This window comes from Ovis canadensis, chromosome 11, assembly GCF_042477335.2.
Source record: "Ovis canadensis isolate MfBH-ARS-UI-01 breed Bighorn chromosome 11, ARS-UI_OviCan_v2, whole genome shotgun sequence".
NCBI lineage: Eukaryota > Metazoa > Chordata > Mammalia > Artiodactyla > Bovidae > Ovis > Ovis canadensis.
The window spans coordinates 71,044,971-71,065,635 of NC_091255.1; the positions used below are offsets into that span (position 1 = coordinate 71,044,971).

Genomic DNA, 20,665 nt, shown 5'->3' on the forward strand with positions numbered 1-20,665 from the left:
CCGAGTCACGCCAAAATACTAGAGACTGGGTCCTTGGAAGCGCAGAAGTCAGAGTTAACTTCTATTGCTTCTCTTTGCATTTCAGTGCTGTTATAAAGAATTTAGTATTTGACAAGAAAGCTACTATTCTATTCAGTGAAAATGCAATAATTTAATAAAGAGCATGAAAACAAATGGCTAAATATTTGGAGAAAACTGAATCATAACCTCAAGCTTACACTGAAATCTGAAATCAAACTGGAGCCAATCAGGAGTGGTCTGTAACCTGGGCCAGGTAAGGAAGACCCTTTGCCCTTTGTTCTCCTTACTCCATCCCAGTGGCAAAGAATTAGACGTGGGAGAGAGCGCAGACACCTGTGCCAGACCCAGAGCCCCAGCCTCATCCAGGCAGCTGAGGGCCCAGTGAAGCAGGTGAGGGAAACCCATGGAGTAAAGCTTTAAGCACCTAAAAATACTAAAGGTTCTATCAGTTTTAAGCTGCAAAGAGTGTCACAGAATAGGATGAAGGTCACCTTTAGAGATCTTGGCCTGGTGGGGAGAAAGGTCTGATGGGGTGACATGACTGAGCACACCAGCTAGGGAAGAAGTTGCTTCATGTCGTCCAGCAAGCAACCCCTCCACTCATCGTCACCTGCCCTCAGCTGCGAGTGCCACGGGGCTGCCTGTTGCTGCGGGAGGACAGAAGTGGCCGCCCCCAGAACCGTCTCTGTGGCGTGAGGGTTCACAGGGTGACTGTCTGTAAGGCCTCAAAGACTCAGGAGGAACTTCCCTTCCCCTTAACCGTCTAAAAGAATGCAGCTAGAGGGCCTGAGACAAGTACAGTGCAAACCAGGGGCCCAGCCAGGGAGGGAGCCAGCAAAGCCGTCTGATAAGAGTCCTCTCCAGTCCCCTCGCCTCTGCACTGTGGCAAGCACCACACCACCCCTGTGTCTCCTCCCTCTCCGTGTCAGCTGCCTCCCTGCACTCCGAACACCTAGCTACTACCCCACGGCCTTCAGTCTTCAGTTGAAGACGGTACTTAAGGTAAGGGCTTCAGCCATTTTGGTGAGTTACTCAGTTTTCTTGGATCTCATCCATATACAGACAGTTATTAAACCTGGTTTGATGTTTCTCCTATTCATCTGTTTCATCATGTCAATTTAATTCTTAGGCCAGCTGGAAGAACCTAGAAGGGCAGAGGAAATTTCCTCCTTCCTGGCATTATAGTAGCTATCTTGGTATAACAAAATTAGGAATAACTGCTCTAGCTTCCACATTTTCCATGCTGAACAGGTACATCTTTTGTTAAAACAAAATCAAAAGTATTATAAAAAAAGAAAAAACAAGCAAAACACAGCATGCAGAACCATCTGCTCAAGTTAACTGTTCACATCTAGGCGTTTTCACCCTGTTTAAGCTTAATCTATCAAGGCTTCTAGCAAGAAAGGAATTCACAGGAGGTAAGGAAATAAAACATTTTTCTATTGTTAACATTAAAGAAATTATTTAAAAAGGTTAGAAATAGACAACACACACACAAACCATTCACTCTGTGAGCTGATTCATGCAAAATCCCCTTTACAACACAACACACACACAAACCATTCACTCTGTGAGCTGATTCATGCAAAATCCCCTTTACAACACAACACACACACGCTATCCTGGTGTACTGAGAACACCAATGCCTGAAAACGTGGTGAGAATAATATTTTTCTTTGTCGAGGAATTTTCTTCAGTGTTGCAAGTTGGTCATCATTTGTGAATTGCATGCATCAAAATAAAGATAACCAAATGCTTTTGCAAAAGTAATTTCACTCTTAGAACCCAAGGACAATTGAAAGCACCTATGCATACTCTCACAGCTGAATAGTAATAACAAGTCTTGAGAGCTTGAAGGTATAAAGAACTAAATTCCAAAAATAAGAAACACTTAAACAGATTAATGATTCTAAGTGCACTAACTCAGTATTCAGCATTGTTTACCAAAGTACGAAGCTTTATGAAACCGTATAAAACCTTTGGCATGCTACTTCCCCCACACGTTATGAATTCACCTGACTAGTGACAAGTATCACAAGTGTTATCAGTGAAAACGGTGGGATAAGGGCACCATAAGAGCGATGAGAAGACTGACGAACACTGTCGCAATCAACCTTCTTGGGATTCAGAAATTAAAGTTGCAGCGACCCGGGGAGCACGTCCTCAAGAAAATCCAGGAAACTTGTAGGGGCAGCAAGATTTGGGGTGCTTTAACTTACCCTAGTCCCATTCCCCTGGTAGCATTAAAAATAAGACCCTCCATTTTCCAGCACCAGTATCAGAGCAGAAGGGCCTCACTGTCACAGAGCTGCAATTATTTATTTCAGCCTTTCTGGTTCAAAACAACACCTGCCTTATCTTATCTACCCCAGAACTCAGCCAGTGCCGAAGGTGCTGTATTGAAAATACTGACAAGGCAGATGCTTTAGTTGCTGCTGCCTGAAGCAATGGGCAGCAACTGGACTGAGCAACAGACCAGCCAGAAAGCTTTGGAGGAAAGGCTGAGGTATAAGATACTTCAGGGAAGAAAGACCTTGACTAGCTCTGACCTATTCCTTCCTGGGAATCCAGAAGACCACAAACATGCTGCGCACGCACTCAGGACAGGCCTGAAGAGTTCTCCCCTTGGCTGAGCGAGAGCCTGGAGAGGCAGGAAGTGAAAGCTAAAGCAGACACGTGAACTGCCCAGCTCAGCGTGCAAAATGTGCGCGTGCACACACACACACACACCTCTGCAAAACCTGGACAATGTCTTTGGTCCTGAGCCTTTCAGATCTCTTGGCAATGACTAGCCAATTACTCAGCCCTTCGAAGGAAAACATCAAGAGGCCACACATAACAATTATAGACTTGAAAAAATTACTTCACAATTTTAAATTAAAAAATTAGTTCAGAAATGTTGCTAAACAAATGACAGCAAAGTAAAAAAACACAAAGATGAGGAAAGGCACATTCCAGGCAGACAGTGACCAAAAGCGAGCTGGAGCGGCTATGCAAACGCCAGAGAAACACACTCGAAGACAAGAGCTGTCACGGGAGACAAAGGACGTCACGTGATGATGGAAGGCTGATCTATCAAGATGATGTGACAACTATAAATACATGAAACCTAAGGGGACAAAGGACGTCACATGATGATGGAAGGCTGATCTATCAAGATGATATAACAACTATAAATGCATGAAACCTAAGGACAGAATTCCAAAATAACATGTGAAGTGTAAACTGACAGAATTAAAAGGAGAAACAGACAAGTCAACGACAACAGCTAGAGACTCCAACATCCTCCTTTCAGTAACAGATATAAGACCTGAACAACAGATCCAAGGGGAAGAGACATCGTGAACAACAATATAAGCCAAAAAGAGCTTCCAAGTCCACAGGAGCCTCTGTCCAGCAAGAGCAAAGCACGCATTCTTCTCCAGAGCACCAGTGTTTCAGGCGCACCAAACAAGTCTCAAAACTTTTTAAATAATACAATTATACAAAGTATGTTCTCCAACCATATGGGATGAAATCAGAAGAAATCAGTAACAGCAGGAAATTTGGAGCAATATTTGTTTTCTCTAATTTTGCCAAATATATACCTTAGACATGGAACTAGAAGTTCTGGCCAGGGCAATTAAGCAAGAAAAAGAAATAAAAGACATCTACGTTAGAAAGAAAGAACAAAATTATATTTGTAGATGGCATCATTTTCTATATAAAATATCCAAATTACCCACACAAAAAAATCAATTAGAGCTAACAAAGAGCTCTGCAAGTCTGAAGATACACAATCAATACACAGTCAACTGTATTTCTAAACACTAGTAGTGAACAATCAAAAAAACTGAAATTAAGAAAACATTTACAATAGCACAAAAAATATACTTGGAATAAATTTAACAAAGGAAGTGTAAGAAATAATTGGAAAATTAAAAAACAGTACTGAAAGGAATTTTCAAAGACATCTCATGTTCAGGTACCAGAAGACTTTATATTGTTAAGATGTCAATACTTCCCAAGTTAATCTACAAATTTAAAGCAATCCCTTTTAAAATCCCAGCTCGCTCTTTTTTGCAGAAACTGACAAACTACCCTAAGTTCAAAGAACTTAGGTAATTCAAAGAACCCAGAATAGCCAAAATTATCTTGAAACAGGAGAACAAAGTACAAAGGCTCCTACTTCCCAACAGGAAGCTCAGCACAAAGCCACAGTAACACACGCAGCGTGGTCGGCACAAGGACACACAGATCAGTGAACAGAACTTAAGAGCTGAGCCGTAGACCCAACGGTCTATGGTCAACTGATTTTTGACAAGGTTGCTAAGACCATAAACTGGAAACAGAACAGTCTTTTCAACAAATGGTGCAAAGAAAACTCAACAACCACATGCAAAATAATGATTTAAGACATCTATCTCACAAAATGCACAAAAATTATTTCAGAATGGATCAGAGAATTAAACGTAAGAACTAAAACTAAAGAACTAGGAAAGGCAGAGGTAAATCTCTGTGACCTTGGACTAGACAACCACTTCTTAGACATGACACCAGAAGCATGATGATCAAAGGGAAGACAGACAAACTGGACCTCATCTAAACCAGAGCCTTTGCTGCACCAAAGGGTGCTCTCAAGAGGGCGAAAAGACAGCCCACAAAACGGGAGAAAATGCTGCAGATTATGTGAGAAGAACTTAGTATCTAAGACACGCATAAAAACTCTTACGACTCCACAACACAAAGACAATCGTTTTTCAAAGCAAAGGATCTGAATGGACATTTCTCCAAAGAAGATGTACAAATGGCCAATACGCATATTAGAAGATGTTGAGAATCATTAGTTGTTAGGGAAATGCAAATCAAAATGAAATACCATTTCACACCCACTAGGATGGCTATAATTTTTTTTTTTAAAAAAGGACAAATTAGAATAGAAAATGATGCAAGACACTGTGGATAACAGTTTGGCTACCTCTCAGAAACAGAGTTACCATATGACCCAAGAATTTCAGGTATAAGAGAACTGAAAATATACTTTCACACAAAACTTGTTCATGAATGCACACAGATATATTATGCATAATAGCAAAAGAAAAAAAAAAGGAAACAACCCAAATGTCCATCAAATGATGAAGAGATAAACAAATGGCAGTATATGCATACAACAGAGCATCTCGCAGCCGTGAAAAACTAGGAGGTATTGATGCACGCTACGAAGCGGAGGAGCGTCAAAAGCGTGACGCTAACTGAGAGAGACACAGAAGGCCACGGGTATGGTCCCCTTTGCACCAACAGTCTCTGCAGGGACAGAGAGCAGGCCATTAGTTGTTGGGGGCTGGAGGCAGAGAGGGTTGGGGAGTGACTGCCCCATGGTCACGGCGACCCTCTTAGGGTGACAGAAATGTTCTAAAATTAGATGGCGGTGGTTGCTGCACGATATGGTGCATATATGAAAATCCACTAAATTTTACTCTAAAATGGATACTTTCAAGTGAATAAAATAGTGAATTGGAACAAATTACCCCCAAAACAGACAAATCAGATATATATAAATGTCCCTATGACACTTTAAAATCAGCATCTATAGCAAAAAATTTGCAAAATATGAATAAATCATTTCTAAAGCCTTTAGAAATCACAAAGGAACCACCAAAATGAAGTAAAAAAATATTTTTTCATATCTCAAAATTCTAAATGTTTACCCTGTTTTAAGACATCTGTGATTGATAACGATCACACGAACTTTACACATTCTTATTTCTAATAACTGAGCGTAAAAGGAATAGCTAGACAACATTTTTATAGTGCAAATAGTACCATTTTTGAAGTTTTATAATCCAGAATTGCTATGATTTTTATATCAGTGAAGATCCATAAAGATGCTCTCTGGTAACACCAATATATTTTAAGAAAAATTTCATTTACCTTAAAATGCTTAGTTTGGCAATGCCAATTCTAGGTTAAGCACTGCACATTCTGACGTCTGGGACTCAGACGCTAACTGCCCCAGGCTAAGAAAGCCCCGGGATGGGCGCCAGGAGAAGGCACTGATGGCTGAGAAAGCCTACGCTGGTCAGGGACCCTAACAAGCAAACTTGTGATTAAGAAAATAAAGTGAGTGAAAAGACGAGACACTGAAATCCATTTCCCCAGATTAGACTGGACAAAGCTTCTTGAATGAACAGACTCCTCAAGTCAGTCAGATGTTAAATATTCTAAAACAGTTACAATAAAATGCTCTGGCAGGCTTCATGTTTTAACAATGACCCTTCTACAAGGTCTGAAATAGCACAGTAACAGGGGAATGGAAAAAAATATTTGTAAATGATCTCACCATTAGAGGGTTAATTTCCAAAGTACACAAATAACTCATACAACTCAGTACCAAGAAAGCAAACAACCCAATCAAAAAATGGGCAGGAGACCTAAACAGACATTTCTCCAAAGACATACTGATGGCCAAAAATCACATGAAAAGATGCTCAACATTGCTAATTATTAGAGAAATACAAATTAAAACCACAATAAGGTATCACTTCACACTGACCAGACTGGCTACCATTAAAAAGTCTACAAATAATAAATGCTTAAGAGGGTGTGGAGAAAAGGGTTCCCTCCCACACTGTTTGTGGAATGCAAGGTGGGGCAGCAGCCACTGTGGAAATCAGTGTGGAGGTCCCTTAACAACTAAAGCTAGAGCTACCACGTGATTTAGCCATTTCACCCCCGGGCGTACATCGGGAAAAGACAAAAATTCTCATTTGAAGAGATACATGTACCCCAAGATATGGAAACAAACTCAGTGTCCATCGACAGATAAATGGATAAAGAGGATGTGTGGCTTTCCCGATGGCCCAGATAGGAAGGGCTACAGTCTGCGGGGTCATAGTCAGACACAACTGAGCAGCTAACACTCACACACACACACACACACACACACACACACAGTGGAATATATGTATGTGTATATGTGTGTGCGCGTGTGTATATATATATAATGGAATACTACTCAGCTACAAAAAAAAAACGAATTTTGCCATTTGCAGCAACACGGATGGACCTGCAGATTATCACACTAAGTGAAGCCAGACAAAGTCTCATGTGGTGCCACTCATATGCAGAATCTGTAAAACAGCACAGATGGATCTATATGTGAGGCAGAGACAGGCACACAGATGTAGAAAACTCATGGTCATCAAAGCGGGGGAGGGGGATAAGCTGGGAGTACGGGATTAACTAATACAAACTGCTGTAAATTAAACAGATAAGCAACACAGATGTGCTGTGTAACACAGGGAATAGTGTTCAGTATCTTGTAATAACCCACAATGGAAAACAGATTGAGAAATATACGTATGTATACATATATAACTAAACCGCTCTGCTGTACACCTGAAACTAACACAATATTGTAAAGCAGCTATGCTTCAATAAAAAACCAACAACTCTTTAAAATGAAGCTGAAAAATAAGTTGCAAGAAAAGATTATATTTACGTAAGATAATCTTTTAAGTTGCAAGAATTTAAGACTATTAAATTCAATAAGATCTGTCTACTATCATTACCAAACGAATTAATATTGATTTTTTCTCACAATCAACTCCTGCTGAAAGGAGAAATGGAGAAGAAAGAAACGCACCTCTTCTAAGCTGGGGAGCGAAGAGGACGACACCGTCCGAGAGGACAGCGGCTGGAGCGGCTCCTGGCCAACAGCGGGCTGGTGGGTCTGCATTTGCACAAAAGGGTTCTGCGGGGGCCTGTGAGGCAATGGAGGTAGGCCGTAGGGGAAACCCGGCCCCATCAGGTGATTCTGCTGTAAGTTAGCAAAAGTCCAAGCTCCATCAGGTGCCAGGTATTTCAGAGGAGGGGTGAGGTGCTCTGATGGCAACGAGAAAGGAGAGCTAAACACTGGGGGCGGCAGGCGCTGTGGGAACGACGGGCTGTTGGCCACTTCCAGGTCTCTGCTGCTGTCAGGGAAGTTTGGAAAGCGGGTGCTGGGGTCTGCGCTGGACGGGGGGGAGGGGGCTGCTGGCGGGCTCCTAGTCTGAATCTGTCTATACTGCAAAAGTCTTGATTGAGGTGGCGGCATTTCGGCTAGTCCCCGTGTCTCGCTTTGCTCACGACTGGACAGCTCTCTGAGTAAGTCTTGAAACCTATGTAAGGGTGATGGAATACGAGGAGAGCTTAGTCAACTACATGTGTGATGTTTACAAACAAAAGCATAATACCTAGAACTAGCATTCATTCATCTCAAAAGTAAGCATTGATGCTCACAGATGTTGAACTGAAGACACTAAATATACCCAAGTATCTGATTTCTTTCTTCCCCTTGGCTTTAAAAGCAACTGTCCTTGTCTTTCCATGCGTTTGGTAGCTGGCAGCTACAGAAGGTCACCGTAACAGGGGATCTTACTCAGAAGGGATTAGGAAACGTTTCACTGCAGTCATATGACACACCATGAAACCAAATTCAGAATGAGCACTGAAGACTCAAGCATCTGACTTAAAAGAGGGTAGAGTTTTGTGCAAAAAATATACTGATAGTAAATTTATAATGCTTAACTTTTAACCTCTAATTTAATTCTGTTCTCTTTGCATTTTTTGCATTATGACTGAATACAGAAAAAACACCCACAGTGATGGTACATGTCTCTTTCACAAGAGACTGCAAAGCCAGAGGCCACATAAATGCACGGTCCGCAGCAGACCTTCCACGCTTAGGTTTTCACAAAAGTTACTTCTAAAAAGGTGTTCTGTATTTTAGAGTCAATCGACAGAACTGTGCAGCAGTTGCCTAGAAGGCTGGCATCCAGTCTCTTTGGGACAGTATTCCCGTATGAGGCTAAAAGGATGACACTCAAGAGAGAAAACAGCGAGGAGGCCCCGCCTCGGGGCCCTGCTCAGCCTGCTGAAGTGAGTGGGAGTCAGCTGTTTCTGACCGTGAGTCAGTTGTTTCCGCTTCATCTTCGGCACTGCTGGGGAGCTTCCAGTCCGCTCTCGCTGGGGGCTGATGCAGTCCAACGGGCGGCTGGGGAAGGTGCTGGAGGTGCGGGTGCGGGTGGGGGTGGTGCGGGTACGGGAGGCCACCCTGCCTGAGGCAGGCGTGGTGCTCACCCCACTGCTGCAGCCGCACGTGCTGCTGCCTCAGGGTCTCCAGAGCCACGCTCCCGGGCACACGATCTGCAAACACATTTGCAACAAGTTTGAGTTTCCAGCATTGAGGGTTTCACGTTAACTTCCTCAAGAAGGTTTACAATCAGACATTCTCCACAAAGGCACAGCTACCATGTGAGTTTGGAGAAAGCAGGACTTCTAATTTTGCCAGTAACTAAATCGCCGTGATGATGGGGATTCCTCCTCACCTACAGCATGGCGCAACCTGGCACCAACTGTGCACTTGGTTCTATATAGCATTTGGAGCTAGATTCTGATTATTACACTAAGTGATTCTTTCGGCCAGCATTATGTGAAGAAACGAATCAATCCTGATTCCAATGAACACGGTACAGCACACGTCACTGAAGGAAGGAAACACTCTCAGACACCGTCCTGTCCTGCGGGGACCGGAGAACTCACCCAAAGCCTCCCCCATCGGCAGGCCCGGGGGGCTCTCGTCCGGGAAGCTGTTCAGAGGTGAAGGCAGGATGGGGCCCGGCTGCGCAAGGGCCCGCAGGGGACTGTGGCCCTCCGGCAGCACGGGTGGGGGCTGCTGCTCGGGAACCACAGCCTCCGCGGGCGGGGACTGCGGTCGGTGGGGAACCGCGTTATTGAAAAAAGCGCTGCCGGGGCCGGCTGGGTAGGCAGGGGAGAGCTGAGGCGGTGGCGGGCCCAGCTGAGGGGCCACCTGACTGGGCTGGGCAGGCACGGGGCTCGGCTGTTCAGGCAAGGTACTCTGCTGCTGATTCAGCAAGGCGTGCTGCTGCGGGATTGGGAAGGGTGGTCTCGGGAGCTGGGGGAGCGGATGAAAATGACGACCGGGGATGGCGTACTGTGCATGGGGGGCCGGGAGAGGAAGGTTTATGTGTCTTGGGGTGAGATTATCTTTGCGATGAAATTTGGGATTGGGATAAACAATGCCAGGACGTGATTCAGGACTTCTGTTCTGTGGGTTTGATTCCAAATCAATCTAAAAAAAAAAAACCGGAGAAATATTTTTTAGCTGCAGAAGCTCTAAGCCCTGTGGCTCCCCACCGCTCCTCCCCTCAGCACTTCTAAAGGGTGTGCTCCATTCTCATCAGTAGGAGCCGGAGGCTGCTGCCTGGTAAATCACTCCCTGACAATCAAGAGCACATGCTTTACATCAGGAAAGATGAAACGGAAAAAACAGCATATTACATCTGAGTCATAAAGAGAGATACTACTATTTTATTAGCATATTGACTTTGAAAACACCATTTTTTTTAAACACTTCCTTCCTTGGAAAGATAACCAATTATTTCCTTCTGATATAAATCACTGAAATGTATTCTTTCTTTCTGATTTTATTGCTTTTATACATCTCTTCAAACATCTCCTCAAACATATCTACATTAAAATAAAAAACTTGTCTCAACTCAAATAACTTTGAAGTGAACAAAAAAGTAAGTACTGCATCATCTTTGAATAACCAGTCTGCCTGCTGACTTTTGCCGTCATTCCTTCAACAAACACTTACTGAGGGCGCACCAAGGGCACTGTGCCCGGTGTGAGAGATTAAAGGCACAGGGAGTCTGTTTCTGTACCATCCAGAGGGCAGAGCGAGGGCTGGCACCATGGCTCCCAGGCCGCTTCCCGTCCACTACATTTTCGTACAGAAAGTTTTAATGGAACACAGCCACACTCATTCGCTTACATGTCGTCTGTGTCTGTTTTCTCACGATGATGGTAGAGGTGAATAGTTGCAACAGAAGCCGTATGGCCCACAAAGTCTGAAAATTTACTATCTGGCCTCTTACAGAAAGTTTGCTAAAATCTGGCTCGGAGTCCAGTAGAGGACATCAACACGTAAACGTAAAATCAGAGATGCTGTAAGAGGATGTGACGTGAGAGCCCACAGCCTGAGAAAGTCAAAGGTGACTTCACAGAGGTGATGACGCTTGAGCTGAATCTTTACAAGAGGTTGGAGTTTTGCAGTGAGGGAAAGACATGCTAGATAAAGGGAACAGCTTACACACTGAGATAGGAGAGGAGAGAAAAAGTACGGTGGATCTGCGGGGATGAGAGTTTTGTGTACACAGAGCTACAGCTAGGCATGCATGCTAATTCCCTCCTCCTTGACATCAAATGGGCTTCCCTGGTGGCGCAGAGGGTAAAGCGTCTGCCTCCAATGTGGGAGACCCGGGTTCAATCCCTGGGCCAGGGAGATCCCCTGGAGAAGGAAATGGCAACCCACTGCAGTATGCTTGCGTGGAGAATCTCATGGACAGAGGAGCCTGGTAGGCTACAGTCCACAAGGTTGCAAAGAGTTGGATACGACTGAGTGACTTCACTTTCACTTTCACATCAAATGAAACTTCAAGAGCCCAATTACACAAGACCTGGGATGATTCAATACTGAATATAAACATTTTTCTTTTAATCTCATAAACTGTGGTAAGCTACTGAAGGTTTTTAAGCTACGGAGTGCTATCTTCCTCCTGAAACACAAGGGACGTGACTGCAAGAGGAGAGATTAGTTTTCACGGAAACTTCCTCTGAGGCTGGTGATGAAGAAGTAAGGGTGTCTGAGGACAAAAAGTGTCAAGTCCAAAGTTCTCAGCTAGTGGGGTGAAATCCTGAGGGTTTAATCTCTAAGGCGAGGTCATCTTCTGATCCTGAGAATAATGGCAGAAGGTACCCAGTCATCAAAAGAGCTGTTGAGTCAACTGGGCAAAGGGAGCCTGGTACACGCAAGAGACACATGGAGGTGCCCCACGGGTCCCCTGAGAGCAGAAAACGTGACCCTCCAGTAGCGCTCACTCAACCAGGGTGCGGTTCTCCCCTGCCTGGTCCATGAGCACAGACGCAGATGAACAGACAGGGTGAGAGTTAAGGATGGACACAGCAGGCACGGCGAGAGAGGGACTTGAGAGCATGGAGTCTCCCTTCACTCAGCAGCCCTTCCCAATTGGAGGCAATGTTTAATGACACAGCTACAGCTATGTCTTCACCTGCTACTTTACCATAAGAAGTCTCTAAGTTTGAGTCCATCACTGAGTAACATAGTTTGAGAAAAGCACTCTGATAGATACAGTGATGCCGCAAAGCAGCAGCAGAGGGCGAGAGTGCAGCGTGCCCACTAGACCCTCACCAAACAGCGAGACGTAAAAGGGGAGCTAGCTTTCTGTGAAACGCCAGGACTCTAAGACGCTCAGGGGAACTGAGTCCATAAGCACAATGCACTCACTGAAGGTAAATCTCGTACCTGTTTGGCTTCTGCAGGTTTCTTCTCCGGCGTCCGAACCTGACTGATTTCAGGGCCAGGATTATTTGTATCACTCTTACCTAAGGAGATATTATAAAGCTGTTATACACTGTCTCCAGTAGACGTCACAAATTCCAATGACTATTTAATATTAGATAAAAAGTAGGATATTTTAAACATTTTTTCACCCATTATTGATTATTACTACTTTGGTTTTGCTCTTAAAATTTTGGAGTTGCAATTTCTCTGCAAGAAAGAAAATTTATAAATGAAGCAAATTTCTTTGACAAGGCAAAAACTCAGTAAGGGATAACCTTAAAACATCAAATAATCCGAAAGATAACTTCCCATTCTCCAGGAGTTTCCAGCCTCATTTTTGTAGACTAGACATAGAAAAGGCCTTCGTGTTCCTGCCTATGTATGGCTTAATACTTTGGCCACTTACAAGTGCAATTAAGTGAAAATCCAAATAATCTGTCAGTTTTACTTAGTAAAGGAATCTAAGATCCCCTGGAGGAAGGCATGCCAACCCACTCCAGTATTCCTGCCTGGAGAATCCCATGCACAGTGGAGCCTGGTGGGGTACAGTCCATGGGGTCGCAAAAATCTGGAAATGACTGAAGCAACTTAGCACACATGCACGCAAAGGAATCTAAACTAAATAAAAGATATTCTGAAAAGAATGCAGTTATATTTTCAAAAGTAACAGCTATCAAACTAAACATAAGTGGATGATAAATAATAAAGGAAGTGTATTAAGGTTAAAAAATCACAATTATAATAGACAAATAATGCTAGTTCATGCATGTGAAAGGCTTTTAATCTGTAAGAACTAACTACTGGATATTCTAAGTCTCTTGAAAGAATCCTTAATTTGAGTTCTTCCCTGAAAACATTCTTTTAAGAATGCCGGTGGAACTCTGTGCCAAAACAGCTTCACTACTAAACCTCAGAAATGAAAACTACAACACCCAAGATGAAAATAAACCAGATGGAGTCAGCAGATTAGACACTGCAGAAGAAAAACCGTGAACCTGAAGGCATTAGCAGGAGAAACAAGGCTTGATGAAACACAAAAAGGAAAAAAGAATTTTTTTTAAAAATGAAAAGGGCATGCATGAACTGTGGGAAAATTTTAGCTCAGTTCAGTTCAGTCGCTCAGTGGCGTCCGACTCTTTGCGACCCCATGAACCGCACGCAGCACGCCAGGCCTCCCTGTCCATCACCAACTCCTGGAGTTCACCCAAACTCATGTCCACTGAGTCGGTGATGCCATCCAACCATCTCATCTTCTGTCGTCCCCTTTTCCCCCCTCCTTCAATCTTTCCCAGCATCAGGGTCTTTTCAAATGAGTCAGCTCTTGGCATCAGGTTGCCAAAGTATTGGAGTTTCAGCTTCAACATCAGTCCTTCAAGAAGCCTAATAAATCTATGCCCCAACCAGTAATGCTGAAGAAGCTGAAGTTCAACGGTTCTATGAAGACCTATAAGACCTTCTAGAACTAAAGCCCCAAAAAGATGTCCTTTTCATTATAAGTGATTGGAATGCAAAAGTAGGAAGTCAAGAAATACCCGGAGTAACAGGCAAATTTCACCTTGGAGTACAGAATGAAGCAGGGCAAAGGTTAATAGTTTTGCCAAGAGAACGCATCGGTCATAGCAAATACCCTTTTCCAATAAACACAGGAGAAGACTTCATACATGCACATCACCAGATGGTCAATACCGAAATCAGACTGATTATATTCTTTGTAGCCAAAGATGGAGAAGCTCTATACAGTCAGCAAAAGCAAGACCGGGAGCTGACTGTGGCTCAGATCATGAACTCCTTATTGCCAAATTCAGGCTTAAATTGAAGAAAGTAGGGAAAACCACTGGACAATTCCAAATCAAATCCCTTATGATTATACAGTGGAAGTGACAAACAGATTCAAGGGATTAGATCTGACAGAGTGCTTGAAGAACTATGGATGGAGGTTCATGACATTGTACAGGGGGCAGGGATCAAGATCATCCCCAAGAAAAAGAAATGCAAAAAGGCAAGATGGTTGTCTGAGGAGGCCTTACAAATAGCTGTGAAAAGAACAGAAGTGGAAGGCAAAGGAGAAAAGGAAAGATATACCCATTTGAATGCAGAGTTCCAAAGAATAGCAAGGAGAGATAAGAAAGCCTTCCTCAGTGATCAGTGCGAAGAAATAGAGGAAAACAACAGAATGGGAAAGACTAGAAATCTCTTCAAGAAAATCAGGGACACCAAGGGAACATTTCATGCAAAGATGGGCTCAATAAAGGACAAAAATGGTACGGACCTAACAGAAGCAGAAGATACTAAGATGAGGTGGCAAGAATACACAGAAGAACTATACAGAAAAACCCAGATAATCACGATGGCGTGATCACTCACCTAGAGCCAGATACCCTGGAATGCGAAGTCGAGCGGGCCTTAGGAAGCATCACTAAGAACAAAGCTAGTGGAGGTGATGGAATTCCAGTTGAGCTATTTCAAATCCTAAAAGATCATGCTGTGAAAGTACTACATTCAGTATGCCAGCAAATTTGGAAAACTCAGCAGTGGCCACTGGACTGGAAAAGGTCAGTTTTCATTCCAATCCCAAAGAAAAGAACTGTTAAGAATGCTCAAACTACCTCACAATTGCATTTATCTCACACACTAGCAAACTAATGCTCAAAATTCTCCCAGCCAGGCTTCAACAGTACATGAACCATGAACTTCCAGATGTTCAAGCTGGATTTAGAAAAGACAGAGCAACCAGAGATCAAACTGCCAACACCCGCTGGACCACGGGACAGGCAAGAGGTTCCGGGAGAACACCGACTTCTGCTTTACTGACTATGCCAAAGCCTTTACCTGTGTGGATCATAACAAACTGTGGAAAAGTCTTTAAGAGATGCGATTAACAGACCACCTGACTTGCCTCCTTTGAAGTGTGTGTGCAGGTCAGGAAGCAACAGAACTGGGCATGGAACAACGGACTGCGTCCAAATCAGGAAAGGAGGGTGTCAAGGCTGTATATCGCCACCTTGCTTATTTACCTTATATGCGGAGTACATCATGAGAAATGCTGGACTGGATGAAGCATAGGCAGGAATCAAGATTGTCGAGAGAAATATCAATAACCTCAGATATGCAGATGACACCACCCTTATGGCAGAAGGCAAAGAAGAACTTAACAGCCTCTTGATGAAAGTGAAAGAGGAGAGTCAAAAAGCTGGCTTAAAACTCAACATTCAGAAAACTAAGATGGCATCTGGTCCCATCACTTCATTGCAAATAGATGGGGAAACAATGGAAACAGTGACAGACTTTATTTTTGGGGGGAGGCTCCAAAATCAGTGCAGATGGTGATTGCAGCCACAAAATTTTTGTTTGTTTGTTTTGTTTTGTTTAGCCACAGACCAATCTTATTTAAATCAAGACTGTCCAACAGAATTATTCCATCAGCCATTCATGATCTGAATTCTAGTGTATGAGATCAATTTAAATATGGTACACATAAAAAGTCATGAGACACTTCTGTTTCATAATAAATAAGGCAGTGGCCAACTATTACTCATTGGTAGCTTTTTGGAGATAAGCTATCAAGTCCTCCCTTTCTCCCTTCTTCTTAATGCCAGCAAAGATCATCTTGGTTCCAGGGATGTACTTCTTGGGATTCTCCAAGTACTCCATCAGCGTCTCCTCTCCCCAGGTGATACCTTTGTTTTTGTTGGCATCTGTGTAACAGAATCCAGCAGCCTGACCTGTCTTTCGTCCAAATAGACCATGGAGGTTTGGCCCAGTCTTGTGCTTCCCTCCCTTTTCCACAGTATGGCACTGGGCACACTTCCGAACAAAAATCTTCTTGCCCTTCTCAACATCACCCATTTTAAAATCATTCTTTTTCTGTGCGCGACTGAGAAGTTCCCGCTCACAAGCCGAACGTCCCGCTTTCTCGCAGCCATGAAATTAAAAGATGCTTGCTCCTTGGAAGAAAAGTTATGACCAATCTAGACAGCATAATAAAAAGCAGAGACATTATTTGTCAACAAAGGTCTGTCTAGTCAAAGTTATGGTTTTTCTCGTAGTCATGTATGGATGTGAGAGTTGGACTATAAAGAAAGCTGAGCACCAAAGAATTGATACTTTGGAACTGTGGTGTTGGAGAAGACTCTTGAGAGTCCTCTGGACCGCAAGGACCTCCAACTAGTCCGTCCTAAAGGAGATCAGTCCTGGGTGTTCATTGGAAGGACTGATGCTGAGGCTGAAACTCCAATACTTTGGGCACCTGATGCGAAGAGCTGACTCATTTGAAAAGACCCTGATGCTGGGAGAGATTGAGGGCAGGAGGAGAAGGGGATGACAGAGGATGAGATGGCTGGATGGCATCACCGACTCAATGGACATGTGTCTGAGTGAACTCCGGGAGTTGGTGATGGACAGGGAGGCCTGGCGTGCTGCAGTCTATGGGGTCTCAAAGAGTCAGACATGACTGATTGACTGAACTGAACTGAACTGAATAAATGGGTAGCTAAAATTCCAGAAGAGAAAAAGAGGTGAGACAGAAACAAATTCTAATGTAATATAAGTCAAAGCTTTCCAAATTTGATGAAAACTGTAAACCCACATATCCAAGAAGCTCAACAAACCCTAAATCCAAGAAGCATGGATAAAACTACTCCAAGGAATATTATCATAATCAAACTACTAAAACTAGTATAAAAAGAAACTCTTAAAAGTAGTTAAAAGTAGTTGGAGAAAAAAAGACATGTTATATACAGAAAAACAAAGATAAAGATGATATCAGATTTCTCACTGGAAACAAAGTAAGCAAGAAAACGAAAAGATAAAAACTATCAACCAAGATTCTCTACCCTGGAAAAACCTTTCAAAAACAATAGTGAAATAAAAACACTTTCAGACATATAAATGCTGAAAGAATTCATCACCAACAGGCTTGAAGTACAAGGAGTGTTAAAAGAAGTCCCTCAGGCAGAAGAAAACTTATTCAAATCGAAACAGGAATATCAAGATTATCAGAAATACTAACTACATGGAGATACAAAAGATTATTTCTCTTATTATTAAAACACTTTAAAATGGTACTTGGCTATTTCAGTGAAAATAATAACAATGTTTGGGGCTTATAACATACGTAAAAGTAAAATGCATGAGAACCATACTTAAAGGCCAGAAGAGGAAAAACGGAAAGACTGTAATGTTCTCCTGCTAACCTGGAGCGATGAGACATAGGAGGGAAAGGGAACTGTGGTGAATTAGGGATGAGTGCTATTAGCCTTAAAGCAAATACTAAAATAATAAAAAGAGCTACAGCTGATAATCCAACAAAGGAGATAAAATGCAAACAAAAAACATGCAACTAATTCAAAAGAAGGCAGAATCAAAGGAAAAAGGGACAAAACCAGATTGGACAAATTTAAAACAGATAGGAAGATGATAAAATTATAACTATCAATAATCACATCAAGTATAAATGTTCTAGATCTCCCAACTAAATGGCAGAGATTGTCACATCAGATTTTTTGTAAACTAAAAGAAATGCACTTTAAGTATAAAGACACAAATAGATTAAAAATAAAGTTAAAACAAATACTGTGCTATCACTTTCCAAAAGAAAGCTGAAGTGTCTGCACTGATGTTCAGCAAAGTAGAGCACAGAGCAAAGAATATTATCAGAGAAAAAGAAGTTCATTCCATAATGAAAAATGAGTTAATTAATCAGAGTTGCTGTTCAGTAGCTAAGTCGTGTCTGACTCTTTGCGACCCCATGAACTGTGGTGTGCAAGGCTTTCCTGTCCTTCACTAACTCCCCGAGTTTGCTCAAACTCACGTCCAAGAGTATATAATCCTAAATGTTTATGTACCCAACATCAGAAACTTCAAAAATCATCAAGCAAAAATCAAAGGAAAAATAGATAAACACCAATGATATTTGGAGAATTCAGTATTCCTCTCTCAATATCCATTTTTTAACAGGTAGACAGAAAATCAGCAAAGACAAAGCAGCCTTGAACAGTCCTATCAAGCAACCTGACCTGTAGCACTGGAGTGCTCCACTGTCACCCAATGTGCATGGAGCATTAGAAAGACAGACCACATCCTGAGCTGTAAAACAAATCTCAATAAGTTCAAAAGGATTCAAGTCATGCAAAGTGGGTTCCCTTATCACAACTGACTGAAAACTAGAAAGCAGTAAGAGAAAAATACTTAGGAAAATCTCTAATAACATACCTAAATTCACCTTTCAGAAAATGTCCTGGACTGAATGAAATAAAGATATAACCCTGGGATTCTATAGGATGCACTACTGGGGAGACACTATACCAATCCAGGCCTTCACCTTAACAAAACACATGCAAGGTTTGTAGTTTGAAAAATATTTTTTTTAAGGGAGAAAGTAAAGACCTTAAAGAAGAGAGAGACACTCTGTTCATATATCAGAAAATTAAATATTAAGATGTCAGTTCTCCCCCAAAACTGACCCACAGATTCAACCAATTCTAATCAAAATCCCAGCAGGCTTTTTAGTAGAAACTGACAAGCTCATTCTAAAATGTAGGTGAAAATGCAAAGGACCTGGAATAGATTCTTCTGAAAAAGAAGAATAAAGTTGGAGGACTCATACTACCTGATTTTAAGACTTTCATAAAGCTATAGCACTCAGGAGGAGCATATTTGGCACAAATAAGCACGTGTACCAGCAGAAGACAGCAGCCTTCACATACGTGGGAAACTGATTTTAACAAAGGCACCAGGTGATTTTAACGGAGGAAAAATGGTGCTGGCTGTTTACAACAGCCGGGACATGGAAGCAATCTAGATGTCTATCAGCAGATAAAAGGATAAGAAAGCTGTGGTACACATACACAATGGAATATTACTCAGTTATTTAAAAGAATGCATTTGAATCCGTTCTAATGAGGAGGATGAAACTGGAGCCTATTATACAGAGTGAAGTAAGCCAGAAAGAAAAACACCAATACAGTATATCAAGGCATATATATGGAATTTAGAAAGATAGTAACGATGACCCTGTATGTGAGACAGCAAAAGAGACACTGATGTAAAGAACAGACTATTGGACTCTGGGAGAGGGCGAGGGGGGGATGATCCGAGAGAACGGCACTGAAACATGGATATTACCGTGTGCGAGACAGGTCGCCAGCCCAGGTTCAATGCATGAGACAGGGCACTCAGGGCTGGTGCGCTGGGATGACCCTGAAGGATAGGATGGGGAGGGAGGTGGGAGGGGAGTTCAGGATGGGGAACACATGTACACCCATGGCTGACTCATGTTAATGTATGGCAAAAACCACTACAATAATGTAAAGTAAGTAGCCCCCAATTAAAATGAATTAATTTTTAAAAAATAAATTTTAAAAAATGGTGTTGGAACAACTGACCATACATAAATGCAAAATAAAATGACCCTAAAGAAAATTTTCAATTCTTACCTCATACCATATATACAAATTAACTCAAAGCAGAGTTAATATAACAGCTAATATAACAGCTGAAACTACTAAACTTCTAGAAAAAAACACAGAAGGCAAAAACGTTTCAGACATAATGCCAAAAATATGGTACACAGAAGAAAAAAAATGAATAAACTGGACTTCATCAAAAACGGAAACTTCCATTCTTTGCAAGATATTGTTAAGAAAATTAAAAGGCAAGAGACAACCTAGAAAATATTTTCAAAACACACATCTAATTAAAGATTTTTATCCAGAACGTATAAAGAACTCTTATAACTTAGTAAGACAAGCCAGTAAAAAAGTAGACAAAAGATATGAATAGACACTGCATCAAAGACGTATACATAACAAATAAACCCAACGAAAAGACACTCAACCTCACTGGTCACCAGTAACATGCAGAACAACACAGTAATTGGATACTATCAGATATCCATGAGCAAGGGTAAAATTTAAAAAGCTGATGGCGCTATGAACTAAGGAGCACTAAGGAGCAACTAGGAATCTCACACACAGTAGAAATTAAAAATGGTTTTGGTCACTTTGGAAAACAGTATGGCAGTTTCTTACAAAGTTAACAAAAGTGCCAACATAACAGTTCAATCCTGGGTATTTACCCAAGAGAAATGAAAATATGTTCGACACATGTTCATAGCACCTTTACTCATGACAGGCAAAAATCAGAAATAATTAAGGCCAGATAAAAACAATCAATGGAGAGACAAAGACAGTGCAGTTCATCCATACAAGGGACTACTAATCAACAGCAGAGAGGAACGAA

The 20,665-nt window shown here is 42.1% G+C and overlaps 1 protein-coding gene and 1 pseudogene across 11 annotated transcripts in view; both read right to left on the minus strand.

Annotated features, from left to right (window-relative positions):
• HELZ (helicase with zinc finger) overlaps positions 1-20,665 on the minus strand; it is a 146,211-nt gene that overhangs the window by 12,599 nt on the left and 112,947 nt on the right. For all 11 annotated transcript variants that reach the window (XM_069544076.1, XM_069544082.1, XM_069544077.1 and 8 more), the window contains 4 exons: positions 12,389-12,468; positions 9,583-10,132; positions 8,946-9,186; positions 7,646-8,159 (listed from right to left, as the gene is read on the minus strand). In XM_069544076.1, coding sequence (XP_069400177.1) covers positions 7,646-8,159; positions 8,946-9,186; positions 9,583-10,132; positions 12,389-12,468 — 1,385 coding nt within the window. The remainder of the gene's footprint in view (positions 1-7,645; positions 8,160-8,945; positions 9,187-9,582; positions 10,133-12,388; positions 12,469-20,665) is intronic.
• Positions 15,865-16,288, minus strand: LOC138415452 (cytochrome c pseudogene; annotated as a pseudogene).